The following is a 14706-nucleotide window of genomic DNA, read 5'->3' on the forward strand; positions in this document are numbered from 1 at the left end:
ATGTAAAATGAACAGGTACTATTATAGTCCAGGTGATGCTGCAGAGTTGAGAAAGTCACATTTTAGCCCTAAAAGTTGAAGTTTTTTTCCTAGATTTGTAAGGGGCCCTATTAGCTGTAGCTAACAATTAGGCTGTCACCTAGGAATCGCTTAGGCTGCTGCTGCGGCTGTTGTGTTGCTCAAACCTGTTCAAATCCATGATGCAGATACTGAAATTCCAAAACACAGGATGGAGGAAGATGTAACATTGCCCAGGCCCAAGAAAAGGCTGCAGAAAGCCACTCGCCTAAGCCCGATTTTTTTTGTGCCTGTGTTCATTGCCGACATTTCATTTTTTTGGCTGGCAACAAGGCTCGCTGACACCCACAAGAGGCACAGCAGAGCTTAGCCTGCTGCTGCCGCTGTTGTCGTGCTCAAACCTGCTCAAATCCACGGTGCATACAGTGAAATTTCGGCGCACAGGATGGAGGAAGATGTCACACTACGCAGGTGCAAGAAAAGACTGCCTAAGCCCAAATCTTTCTTTTCTGTCTATGTTCATGGCACACATTTTGGCTTTGGAATGGTAGTGTATAACTGAAGTGAAAATGTGGGCATATGACCCCCCAGTTTTTTGAGACAGCTAGATGGAGAGGTTTACACTGTGCATGTCAGGATGGGATATGCAAGATGGCCAGCCAAAACGACTTGCGCAGTGTAAACTGGTGGAGTGAGCACCACTCCCCTGCTGCCAGTTAGCAGCCGTCCTGCCCCTTCACACTGCTCGGGCTGGGAATAGTGAAGAATAAAACGGTAGTTCATTTTATTACCGTTTTATTTGACATTTTTGCTGCACTGGCAGCAAGGGGGCAACGCTCCTCTGCCCTAATAGGGGGGCGCCACTCTCTTCATGGAGCATGTGATGTAAGTACCACACCCCTATCAAATGTGGGTTTGAAGGTCCTCAGCTTACAAATTAATGTTTTGTACAATGGGAGTGCATTACTTGTTCATTAATGTTCTTATTTACTGTGCATGTGGGTGTTCTGTTGACGGCATTACTAAGCTCAGTGATAAAATGAAAACTAAAGCGAAACAACAAGAAAGACAGAACTGAGTATGGAGACATACTTTCACCAGGGCTCTTCCACCACACAGATCAAGGTGTAGTGGATTATGAAAATGCGCCTCACGCAATACAATAAGAACGAAGGTGAAATCACACTACACATACAAATGGATAATAAACCTGCAGGCAAACACTTCAGATGTATTTGACTATGTTAAGGGGGCAGTGGAAGCAGAATGTGAATGTCCTCTGTCCTCGACCTATGTACGAAACATAAAGCTTTCCCTTTTAAAGGTTCAAGTGAATTTTATGTATGCACAGTAGTAGTAATAGTGTTTATGTACCTACATGTGAAAATCTTTCATGTGTAATCGCTGCGATCCATGAATCCATGCGATCCATGAAGCCAGAATGTCACAAATGACCACATGCAGACAGATCTCTTCATTTTTAACGTACATAGTTATTATTTTGATAAGAAATACAGGCCATATTAGCAAGAACTGCGATAACATTATTGCCGCTTTAGTGGCAGGAAACTGCCGCAAAAAGCGGCGGTAAGAGGCTTGATAATATGCCCTTGTGAATTCCCATAGAAGCCCAGGTTCCTTTATCGCCGCTTTAGCAGCAGTTTCCTGCCGATAAAGCGGCAATAATGTTATCGCCGTTCTTGATAATATGGCCCTTCATTCCTCACAGTTTCAAAGTTCTACCTTTGCTGGCTCGGAAGCATTTCAATTTACTGTGGGTGGTTTGGACTAAGGCACATTCTCAAACGTTGCTTCCAGGGATATAAACATTGACAAAGCCAAAAAGTTTAATATTTGTAGTGCGTGTTAATTGTTTAGCCAATGCTTGATTATGTATTAGGGAGAATGTACATGAAAAATGTATGCTACAGTAGCAAAGGCAACCACTTTTTCTGTAATATCCATTTCTAAATGCATGGTCAGCAGTCATTTCCTAGAGGGCCACTTAAAGACTGTAAAAGAGTCGCTCGTACATTCTAATAGGGGTTGAAGAACACACCTTAAATAGCCAATAAAAAATCAGTGACACCAAAGTACTTCTGTTGGCTGATCCGGGATATGACAGACAACATCACAAGCCAATGTGTGATGGTTCCAAAGCAACAACAAAAAAAGCCAATGCCTGGAGGAGGTTGACTAGATCTGATTCCTTAGCTCACAGCTTTCTGAGCAGAAAACATTTTCTACATCCTTCATGGTTTGCTTCAATATTTGATATCGGTTTGCCCACCCAAGCATTACTTTCCCTATGATATGCCATATGGATTAACACAACAAACAGTGCTACCTTTTCATTAGATTGCACACTATCGGCAAAAAAAATATCCTGCTAAAGTTCAAAGTGCACTACATATGGATGATCTTCAAATAAACTATAGCTTCATGTTCCCAGTGAATTTAGACTACCCACAGTATGGCATGTAGGTTCAACACACATGATGCAATATGCTTTATTTTCACAGCTGGTTCACGTTTTTGTCACTTTTTCTACATGCGCAATAGTGACCAGCACGTTTTTATGCACAAAGGTTATGAGCTTATATATTAAAATGCCAGGGTATCTGTCCACAGATATGTATACTATATGTTTGTTTTTAGTTTTGAGAAACCTCTAATCTCCGCTACCATAGTGAGCGAAACACGTGTCGGTTAAAACAATTCAGGATCTTTTTTACTATCAATATGTGTCTAAAGGAATTCACAAAAAAGTAAACTGCTGCACTTTAATCATGCGCTGATCAAAAATCAAAACGTAAGTAACTGTACTTCAGAGGTGTTTTTTTAATCATATACTTTCAACCCCAAATGAATACTGTATCCTTTAATTTGAGTGCTACTTCGTACATTGTTGCATATGTTTCAGAACTAGCAGGCAGAGTTTTTCATTTGTGAAATACCAACACAACCATAATGCATTGACTTAAAGCAATTTTACTTAGTCCACAATGAACAATTTACTGTCCCCTCAAGATCACACTATACTAAAAACATATATTGATTGGCTTAGTCAGGTCTGTTGCCATTTTGTAATGATCTTCAGTGGAGTCATACACGTTCATCCCTTTTACCTAGTGCAAAAGCTTAGTGGAACAAATATGGTGTACACTGTACACAGGCAAATCCTGCATTTGAAGATTATAACCACTGAAATTGGGAGACATTTGCCTAACTTGTTCTCTTTACTGAATCAAAGTTTGACAATCACCCTGACATGTCATCCTAGTGTGCATTATTTAACTTATTTAAGAAGCAGATTAATGCGAGGCTAATAATTGTGTTACACGTGGCAAACAGTAAAAAATTAAAACAAAAAGTGAGCAAATGTGCATGAATCTGTCTGTTTTCTTTCAAAGGAACTGTTGGACAAACTGAGGCGTCAAAATGACAGAACGATTTGACTGCCATTACTGCAAGGAGTCCTTGTTTGGAAAGAAGTACATCCTCAGAGATGAAAACCCGTATTGCGTAAAATGCTACGAGAGCCTTTACTCCAACGCGTGTGAAGAATGCAAGAAACCAATTGGCTGCGACGGCAAGGTAGTTCCCCATTTTTATACATTCATACTCCTTTCATTATCGGTGACCATACTTATTCTGATCTAGTGTAAACTTCATGGCCTACTACAGGTGCTCAATGGCTGAGGATTTACTGAGGAACCTCTAAAGAAAGATCAGTTAGAAAAACCTAGGTTGGCACAAACATTACATCTAGAGAAATATCAGGGTATTAGCAGAACCATGCATGACCCAAGAGGGCTCAAACCTTTAACGTTTATTAGTAAAGAAATACATTGACCACCGTCCATTGAAGGAGCTTTGATGACCAAAAAGATGTCGGCTGAGAGCCGAGCGGAAAGGATTTTGAGTCATGTAGCTCCACCCACGAACATGTCTGGAAGCAATATACCCTTTGCCACTAGTAGGAAGAAGTAACCTATGGGTGAGCTCTGGAGCATCAAAGTAGAGTTTCTCTTTTGTTTTTATTAACACCATATAGGTGATCAGAAGTGATGGGAAGTCTAGTAGCTGGGTACCACGAATACATTGAATTAATATCATTTGTAATATCAACAAGTTTAATTCATAAATAAAGATTTAGTAAATTGTTTCATCCCAAGTCCCATTGGGTAATGTTCTTTGATGAGATTGGATATTTTACTGGGCACATCGAAATCATCCCATAGTAAATCTATTCCAGTATGAAACATAAATACTGAAACGAGAGGTAAAATGTGGCTGCTACTAGAATTAATGAGAATTGAGAAAGAAAAATTGGAATTGTATTCCAAATGGAAATAAAACTGTAGTAGAAGTAATATTTTGGTAGTTGAGGAATGCAGAGCTCAGTTTGGAATAGGAAAACGTACATTTTGTGACATGAAGCACTTCGACATATACAAAACTAAATAAGAGCTCAGATCTCCCACTGATAATAGAGGTGAACTGCAAACTATTTGTTCAGACCTAGTGTTGTGTAGTATGTTGCTTTAAGAGCTAGAATACTTACTGTGTTTTGGAATTGTTTACTTGTGTATGGGGTTCGTGGGAGTCAGTTACATGAAGATCCTGTATTGTTATTGTTATTGTTATTGTGGCATACTTATATAGCGCAACCTGTCACCACCAAGGGCATCCTGGCGCTTTGACCCATACTCAGTGAAAACAGTAGCTCAGCCTATCCTGGGAAAAGATGAGTTTTCAGAGCCTTTCTAAAAGAAAGGAGATCTCCAAGGCTTCTCAAGGATATAGGCAGAGAGTTCCAGAGTTTGGCTGCCGCTACTCTAAAAGAGCGGCCCCCCATCCTCACTCTCTGGAATCTTGGGACTACCAATAGTCTGGATGACGAGGAGCGTAACGCTCTAGAAGGACAATACCAGGCAAACATTCGCCGCAAAGGAATGGGGCCCAGGTCATGAATGGCCCTAAACACGATACACGCTGCTTTGTAGCGCACCCGTAGATGAACTGGCAGCCAATGAAGTTCTCGCAGTGCTGCCGTGGAAGAGCTGTGGTAAGGGCGAGAAAGGGCGAGTTTAGCAGCGATATTTTGCACCCTTTGCAGCTTGCCCAAGAGTGTTACCGGGGCCTCCAGAAGTAGTGCGTTACAATAGTCAAGTCGACTTAGGATGGTACAACGCACTACTTCTGGTCTGGCTTGCACAGGGAGGAGAGGAAGGACCTTGCGCAGCATACGAATCAGCATCATACATGTTGAAGAGATCTTATTCACATGTAGATCCAACTGCAGGTTAGGCCCAAAAATGACGCCTAAATTGCGCGCTGATTGTGCCGCAGACACCGTCTCTGAAAAGGACGGAGACCAGAAGTCCACTGGGAGGTCACGAGGAACTCGATCAGTGGAACAGTGTAAAACCTCCGTCTTGGTTCCGTTGAACTGTAACGAGTTCAACCGGAGCCAGTCTGCTGTCGCCTGCATGCACCGATGGAAAGTCTCCAGTGTGACTGCGTCCTGTCCCTCCAGAGAGAAGACCAGCTGGGTATCATCTGCATAATTGCATGCAGAGATACCAAAGGTTTTAATGAGCTGGACTAGGGGGCGGAGGTAGACATTAAAGAGTATGGGGCTGATGGCTGAGCCCTGCGGTACTCCTTGTCCCACTCTCCGCTCCTCTGAACTGAAGGGGGGTAACGAAACCCGTTGCTGACGGCAGTCCAAGTAGGAGATTAACCACTCCCTGGCCTTATCCCTGACCCCGCATTCCTCCAGCCTAGAAATCAGGGTGGGATGGCTGACCGTGTCGAACGCGGCAGACATGTCGAGCAGCACCAAGAATGCTGCCCGACCACTGTCGACTCGCGCCCGCAGATTGTCTAGCACGGTCACCAACGCAGATTCGGTCCCATGCGCTGGGCGGAAACCGAATTGCGTCTCATCCAACCAGCTGTTCCCTTCTAGGAAGCTGGACAAAGCACGGGTGACCAGTTTTTCCATGATTTTAACCGGAAAAGGGAGCAGGGAAATTGGCCGGTAGTTAGAGAGGCAGGCAGGGTCGAGCGTAGGTTTTTTTTTAAGAGCGGGGATACCACTGCCTTCTTCCAGCAGCTTGGAACAGTAGCTGTCTCGAATGACTGACAGCAGATGGCGTGCAGGGGCTGGAAGAGGTCCTCTTGAAACACCCTCCATAGTCTTGGAGGGAGAGGATCCAGAGGCGAGCCAGAAGAAATCGTCAGAGCTAAGTCGCTGAACTCCTTCAAAGATGGAAGGGGAAAGCTGCTCAGCTGGGGTCGACTGGCCTCGCTCGCCGGAGCTCCCAAACTGAGGGTCGACTCCGAGGAAGAAAAAGAGTGACCTCTCAGCTGGGGTCGACTGGCTACGATCTCCGGAGCTCCCAAACAGAGAGCCTGATCCAAAATGGGGACAGAGGGGCCGCTCAGCTGGGGTCGACTGGCCTCACTCGCCGGAGCTCCCAGACTGAGAGCAGGCTCCACCAGAAGGGGGAGAAGGCTACCCTGCTGAGGTCGACTGGCTACAATTGCCGGAGCTCCCAAGCAGGGAGCTGAATTAGGAGCTGCGAGGGGAGAGCAGTTCAGCTGGGGTCGACTGGCCGCCGTCGCCGGAGCTCCCAAGCTGAGAGCCTGATCCGAAAGAAGAAAAGGAGGGCTACCCAGCTGGGGTCGACTGGCTTCCGCCGCCGGAGCTCCCAGGCTGGGGGGCTGCTCATCAGGTCGGGGTCGACTGGAGGGCGTGACCGGAGCTTCCTGACAGAGATTAGTAGCCCTCTGCAGGGGTCGACTGGCCATTTCCTCCGGAGCTCCCTCCTCAGTGGTGGGGTTCCGTGGATCCTGCAGACCTGCTAGGATTTTATGGATTTTTTCCTCAAAGGCGTCCGCCAGAGAGTCACAAAGCGCTTGCGACGAAGGAACAGCGCTCGCCACACACGTAGGGTGAGCCAGGTCCTTAACGATTTTAAAAAGGGCCTGAGCCTTGTTTGGGGCCTGACTCAAAGTAAGTTCAAGAAAGGTCGCTTTCGCTATCTTAATTTGAGCTTTATATTTATGCATAGCCGACCTAAATGCAATTTTCTCGGAGTCAAGATACTGCTTCCTCCAGACCCTTTCCGCGCGTTTACAGTCGAGTTTGAGCTGGCGAAGTTCGCTCGTGTACCAAGGACTAGCTCGGTTCACCCTCCCTCGCGACTTCCGAAGGGGCGCCAACTTGTCCAGCGAGCTAGTAATAGACTGACAGAAGAGGGTGTAACTATCTTCGACTGTGTTGCCAAGTTTAAAGTCCTCATCTAAGATGTTCGGCAATGGGACAGTATTTAGGATGCGGGACCAAGGCCTCTCTAGCTTAGCTAGAGGTAGTCCAGCCTTACGCGAAGTAGGGTCCTCCGACCAAAGGGAGAACCTGATCAAAAAGTGGTCCGTCCAGTATTGGCATTTGATGTCCACGAGTGATGCCCATTGAGGATCCGCAAACACTAGGTCCAAAGTGTGGCCTTTCCGATGCGTGGAGGCATTCGCCAGCTGTACTAAGTTGATATCTGTACAGGCTTGGCTAAGAGAAAAAAATGCATTATCCAGCGAGCTGCCTGCCCACAGATTGAAATCTCCAAGAACTAATAACCTGGAGTGGGAGCTGGCAAGTTCATAGACCAGGTCGATGAAAAAAGGGATGGATGGTGCTGGTCCCGGGGGACGATAACAAAGAACCCCCGAGCAGCAGATCAACTCCTGCTGTTTGACTGAGAAACCCATCAGTTCAAATCCCGGTACCTCTCGAATCTTTAACTGGGAGAGGGTAAGCGAGTCTCTATGAATGAATCCAATTCCCCCTCCTCGGTTAAGTGGACGCGGTGAGTGACTAATTTTATATCCTGGAGGGCAGGCTAAGCCCAGCTCGACCTCACAGTCCTCCCGAGTCCACGTTTCTGTGAGAAAGAGGACATCGAGCTGTTCAGACTCAATGAGGAAGGCTATTTCCGTGTGGTGCTTGCAGAGAGATCTGACATTAAGCAAACCACAGGTAATTGGCTTAGAAGTAGACGGTCTGACCGGGTCCTGCCCAGGTCTGAGTTCGAAGAGCTCACTCCGAGTGTAAGCTATGCGGTTTGAACCGAAGGGGCCAGAGGTAGCGGCCCTAAGCGCGTCCGTAGCGCGAACGGGCGCAAACGGGCTTACCTCTGGCGCACCTCCGGCGCCCCTACGGCGCCCCCGCTGCGCACCGTCGCTGCGCACTTGTCTAGCGGCCATCTTAAATGGCCAGCGGGGTGTCGCGTGGGTCCTGTCAGGGCGAGTGTCTCTCCCTCACCAAGATGGCGCTGAAAGTGGAAGGACTTCTCCCCACTCCAAGATGGCGCTCACAACCGGCGCGATGATGCTGCAGAGCCCCCGAGTCCCTTCTAGCCCACAAATGTGGGTGTATGGCGAATTATGGTGCGGGTAAGACTCCCTTATTTCCCCCTAAGCGGTAGAAAATTACAAGTTAAAAGCGCGAAGCGCTCGGCGCAATTTACATAAAATAAGGCAGGTGACGCTTTAAAATTCCTACAAGCAAGGAGCGATATGCGCGCAGCGCTGGAGCAGCGTTGGCACTAAGCACAAGTCAAGATCTGTCTGAGCGAGGTAGGAGGTCCTACTGATAATACCTCCTCCTCCAATGCGTGGGTCCTGTCAGGGCGAGTGTCTCTCCCTCACCAAGATGGCGCTGAAAGTGGAAGGACTTCTCCCCACTCCAAGATGGCGCTCACAACCGGCGCGATGATGCTGCAGAGCCCCCGAGTCCCTTCTAGCCCACAAATGTGGGTGTATGGCGAATTATGGTGCGGGTAAGACTCCCTTATTTCCCCCTAAGCGGTAGAAAATTACAAGTTAAAAGCGCGAAGCGCTCGGCGCAATTTACATAAAATAAGGCAGGTGACGCTTTAAAATTCCTACAAGCAAGGAGCGATATGCGCGCAGCGCTGGAGCAGCGTTGGCACTAAGCACAAGTCAAGATCTGTCTGAGCGAGGTAGGAGGTCCTACTGATAATACCTCCTCCTCCAATGCGTGGGTCCTGTCAGGGCGAGTGTCTCTCCCTCACCAAGATGGCGCTGAAAGTGGAAGGACTTCTCCCCACTCCAAGATGGCGCTCACAACCGGCGCGATGATGCTGCAGAGCCCCCGAGTCCCTTCTAGCCCACAAATGTGGGTGTATGGCGAATTATGGTGCGGGTAAGACTCCCTTATTTCCCCCTAAGCGGTAGAAAATTACAAGTTAAAAGCGCGAAGCGCTCGGCGCAATTTACATAAAATAAGGCAGGTGACGCTTTAAAATTCCTACAAGCAAGGAGCGAAATGCGCGCAGCGCTGGAGCAGCGTTGGCACTAAGCACAAGTCAAGATCTGTCTGAGCGAGGTAGGAGGTCCTACTGATAATACCTCCTCCTCCAATGCGTGGGTCCTGTCAGGGCGAGTGTCTCTCCCTCACCAAGATGGCGCTGAAAGTGGAAGGACTTCTCCCCACTCCAAGATGGCGCTCACAACCGGCGCGATGATGCTGCAGAGCCCCCGAGTCCCTTCTAGCCCACAAATGTGGGTGTATGGCGAATTATGGTGCGGGTAAGACTCCCTTATTTCCCCCTAAGCGGTAGACTGTGTATACTTGCTGATGTACCTCTGTTGTCTCCTGTACTGAGGGTTTAATAAAGAACCTGACTACTTGAAGATACCGGTGTCACTTTCAATTGCTACACCGATTTGGCGACGAGGACCAGGAGCCCTCAGTACGATCTTCAAAGGAGAATTTTATTTACTTATTTTAAAAAAAAAAAAAAAGGAAAAAGTTCAAGAAACGATCTCTGGAAAACGTTCCATTTTCTTCAAAGTGGATCTATCGGGACTAAAAAAGAAATATCTGGACTCCACTTCGTGAGTTTTTAAAGAAAGACAAAGCAAATTTTTTTTTCTCTTATAACGTAAAATTTTAGGGGTTTTTCTTTGCCACTTAAGCCTTATTTGTAGACATCACTGCGCAAGCTAATTTGTTGTTAATTGACTTTTGTACCAGTTAAAGCTTAATGTTAAAATAGGATTATCCTATTCTTAAGACTCAGCGAGAGAGCAAAGAGCTGTTTACCGTTGCTAGAGCGTGCCATGTTTTCTTTCGAAGTTGCCAGCAGGGGTGCATATTTCTCCAGCGCATGCAGTCCTCCTTGAGAGTTCGATGAAGACGATCTCCACGTCACAGTTCTCTTCACCCAAGGCTCTACGTATTCACGCAAAGGTCACGCTGGATCACGCAACGTAGCGGCCATATTTAATTTTTTGTCCTGCTTTATCAAGTGTGATTTTCTAACAATTAGCTGCGCAGTCACCATAATCAGCGCGATTAACAGGAGATTATCGCTGTCATCGGTTTGAATATCAACAGCATACCATTACTTCTGGATCTATCTTGTGTTAAGTAAGACTACTGATTTTAATTTTAATTTTTATTCTTATTAACAATGAATCGAGATTCAGAAGCAACTACAGCCGCACAAGGTGACAGTCCTGTTCCAATCTCTACTCCTTCTAGCAACACTACTCCTTCTGGCAACATGGGTATTAATCTAAGTGACGCTAAAGAGTTTTTAATCAATCCAGGAGAACCAATCATTAAGTGGCTAGATTGGAAAGAGTACTTTTTAAACTATGTGGCTACCCTAGAAGATAATGGCAACTTTATGTCTCCTGAAAGGAAAAAGAGAATTATTTTGCACTGCTTAGGACCTGAAGGTCTCAGAGTATATTTACAAATGCAGAAAGCTGAGAGGGGTAGTGATGTTGATGTTTTTAAAAATGCTATTTCAGATCTTGATGATCATTATTCCCCGATTGTTTGTGTGGCTGTCTCCAGACGTACTTTTTACAAACGTAAACAAGATACGAATGAGAGCATTGAGGATTACGTTTCTGCACTTAAAAATGTAGCCATTAAATGCAAATTTGGATCACTTCATGATGATATGATTAGAGATCAAATTGTTATGTGTAACAAAAATAAGAATGTTCAAGATAAATTGTGGATAGAAGGGGATGCATGTCTTAAGGACATAATTACTTTAGTAAAGAAAGCAGAACTTTCAGACAGGTGTGCAAGAGCTGTTTCTAGTTCTAGCTCTAGTGATCAAATGTCTGTCAATAAGATCATTGATACAAGGAGAGATAAAAATCCGAATTTTAAACAGTCGAAACAATATCAAAATTGGAGACCACGACAGAATGTTAAGAAAGAGGATAAGTCGTCCCAATTTTTTGCTTGTTACAGGTGTGGCAGTACATCACATTCTGCTAGGTTTGATAAATGTCCTGCTCTATCTTCTAAGTGTGCAGTTTGTGGCCTCATTGGTCATTTTTCTAAACAATGCAGAAGGAGTTCTCAAAAGAAAACTAAAGTCACTTGTGTGACAAGTGATGATTTTGATTTATCTGATGAGGATGAAAGTTTTTATGAAGAGAATTCAAATACCCCTAGTAGCAAAGTTAGGCACGTAGTTGTGAACATTACGTGTGATTACACTAACAAACCGTTATGTATTGTTTCTTTTGGTGGCATAAACGTACAGGTGGCAGCTGATTCTGGCTCGCCATTCACTATTATACCTAAATCTATTTGGGTCAAAAAGTTTGTGTGTGAGATTGGTGCACAATTGCAACCTTCAGATGTAATTCCTTCTAGTTACACAGGGCAAAATATTGTCATGTTAGGTTTTAGAACCTTGAGGTTTGAATTCAAGGGTAGAAAGGCCTTATGCAAACTTTATGTAGCAGAAGATGGACCACCTGTTTTAGGCTGGAGAGATCAGCGGTCATTGGACATAATTCTAAACCCTAATAGTCCTGAGCCAGTTTTGGTTGTGTGTGAATCTGAGAATACTAAAGTTTGGGTTATGAAGGAATTTCCTGAAGTTTTCAATGGGAGTATTGGAAACCTCCAAGGTTTTTCTCATAAGATCAGGGTCAAACATAATTCCGTTGCAAAAATCCATAAGGTGCGTCATATACCTCTTATTGCCCGTGATGAAGTAAAATTAGAAATTGACAAATTACTAAATGCTGGTATAATTGAACCTGTTGAAGCGTCTGATTGGATTTCTCCGATCGTGATTGCCAGACGTTCCAATGGGAAAATCCGCATGTGCATTGATTTAAGGTATTTAAATGATAATATCATCATTGACCAATTTTCTCTTCCCAGGATTGACGAGATGTTGACTTTGACCCGTGGTGCTAAGTGGTTCTCAACCATTGATTTATCTTGTGCTTATCACCAGATTTCCTTGCATCCCATGAGTAAACACCTTACTGCATTCTGTACCCCTTTTGGGTGCTATCAATTTCGCCGTATGCCATTCGGACTTGCGTCCGCGGCCGCAGTTTTTCAGCGGTTGATGTATGAACTGTTTGGCAACCTCAAAGGGGTGATTTTTTTTCAAGATGACATCTTGATTATGGGGTCTAACAAGAGTGTGCATGATGAGCGTTTGAGAAAAGTCATGAGTATTCTCCAAAGTAAAGGTGTCACGGCAGAACCATCAAAGTGTAAGTTTGCAGAGAATAGTGTCGCTTACCTTGGGCATGAAGTTAATGCCTCAGGGATAAAGCCTAAGTCTAGTTTGGTAAGGGCCATCAGAGATGCTCCGGCACCCAAGTCAAAAGAAGACCTGAGATCGTTTTTAGGTCTTGCAGAGTTTTACGCAAAATTTGTTGACAAATTTTCTGAAAAAACTCACACCATGAGGTCTCTTTTGAAAAACAAAGTACAGTTTAATTTGTGAAATATGTGTCAGAAATCTTTCGAGGAGATAAAAATAGCTATTTCCCAAGCTCCTAGCTTACAAGGTTTTGATCCTACAGCCGATACTTTTGTTACAACTGACGCCAGCAGTAAAGGTTTGGGCAGTGTTCTTACCCAGGTTAATGAACACAAGGAAGAGGTTATCATTGCATTTGCCTCACGCTCTCTCACTCCTACTGAGGAGCATTATTCTGTAGTGGAGAGGGAAACACTCGCCGTTGTCTGGGCTTTGGAACATTTCCGTAAGTTCTTATGGGGACGGAAGTTTGTAATTCGGTGTGATCATAAACCTTTGGTTAAGTTGTTAACGACTGATGGTCTCACCAATGCCACTGCTAGGATAGCTAGATTATCGATGAGACTTCAGGATTTCTTGTATGACATTCGTTATGTTCCCCTGGCAAGGAATTTCACTGCTGATTTTTTGAGTCGTATGTCTTTGCCTTTGATTGAGTTGGATAAAAATCAGTGGAATTACTTTTCTATTGCTCTTGTATCTTTTGACACTGCTCAGAGTAGTTTCAGCAAGGAAGAGTGGCGTGATGCAGAGAACTCTGATCAGATTTTGAGTGTGGTGAGACAACTAATTGTTAAAGGTTGGAAAGGCATGGATAAAAAGATTGTCAATTATGATTTAAGAGGATTCTGGGAAGTTCGGGATGAACTTAGTATCTCAGATATGTTGGTTGTTCGTGGTGATAGAGGTGTTCCACCTAAAGACTTGAGGAAGAAGATTATTGATCTGTGTTATGAGGGTCACTCTGGGATTACCCGTACCAAACTTCGGTTAAAGGAACTGTATTGGTGGCCTAGGATGGATGTTGAGGTTAAGAAGTGTGTTAGGTCTTGTGTTCAATGTGAGGTTTCCGATAAAACCTTTAAAACTTTTAGTCCACCATTAGCGTCACCGGATTGTCCAAAGTTTCCTTGGGAAGTTTTAGCTATTGATTTTATGGGTCCTGTCGTGTGGCAAGATGGTGTACAGAAATACATTTTAGTATTGATTGACACGTTTTCAAGGTGGTTAGAAATTAGTGTTGTCAATGTTATCAACACCAAGACCGTGGTTAATTTCTTGGATGAGATTTTTTTGAGGGAAGGTTTTCCTAAGTACATTTTGTCGGACAATGGGGTACAATTTAAATCCCAAGAAATGAAAAACTACTTATTGTCTTCTGGTATACAACAAAGATTCACAGCTCTTTATCATCCTGCTGGCAATGGCATTGTAGAAAGGGCTAATCGCAGTATTAAAGGTATGTTACAATTAGCAAACAAAGGCAGTTTATCATGGAGTTGTGAGTTAAAAAAGTTACTTTGGGCCTATAGGAACACTGTTCATGGTTCTACGAATCAGAGTCCATTTTCTCTAATAAGAGGCAGAATCCCACATTCTAAGGTTAATCCAGGTTGGATGAATAAAGGTGGCATGGTTAATTGTGATTTGTTTAAGGTGAGAGAGGATATAAAAAATTCTCAAATGAAGAATAAAATCTACTATGATTCTAAACATGGTGTTAAAGAGGTTAATTTCTCCAAGGGCCAATGGGTTCGTGTTAAAAAAGCCAGGAAAACCATCAAAGGTGAGAGTAGTTACAGTGAACCTAGGTTGGTAGTCAAAGTTATGAAGAACACAGCTTTGTTGCAGAATGGAGAAGTATGGCATTTTAGTTGTCTCGCTCCTGTATCAAAAGGAGACAACAAAGTGGAGGAAATAAAATGTTCACCGTGTTGGTGGGGCATTAGTGCTGAGAGCTCTCAGTGCAGGGATTCCTCATCTAGTCTTTCTCAAACCAGGAATGATTGTTTGGATTCTGAGTGTTTGAATTCTGGTATTCATGACTGTG

At 44.3% G+C, this 14706-nt stretch overlaps 1 protein-coding gene across 2 annotated transcripts in view; it reads left to right on the plus strand.

The window, feature by feature from the left end:
* FHL2 (four and a half LIM domains 2) overlaps positions 1-14706 on the plus strand; it is a 403193-nt gene that overhangs the window by 223009 nt on the left and 165478 nt on the right. For both annotated transcript variants that reach the window (XM_078657994.1, XM_078657995.1), the window contains exon 2: positions 3432-3615. In XM_078657994.1, the coding sequence (XP_078514120.1) occupies positions 3460-3615 (156 nt within the window). In that variant the 5' untranslated portion in view covers positions 3432-3459. The remainder of the gene's footprint in view (positions 1-3431; positions 3616-14706) is intronic.

Source organism: Lissotriton helveticus, chromosome 8, assembly GCF_964261635.1.
Source record: "Lissotriton helveticus chromosome 8, aLisHel1.1, whole genome shotgun sequence".
Lineage (NCBI taxonomy): Eukaryota > Metazoa > Chordata > Amphibia > Caudata > Salamandridae > Lissotriton > Lissotriton helveticus.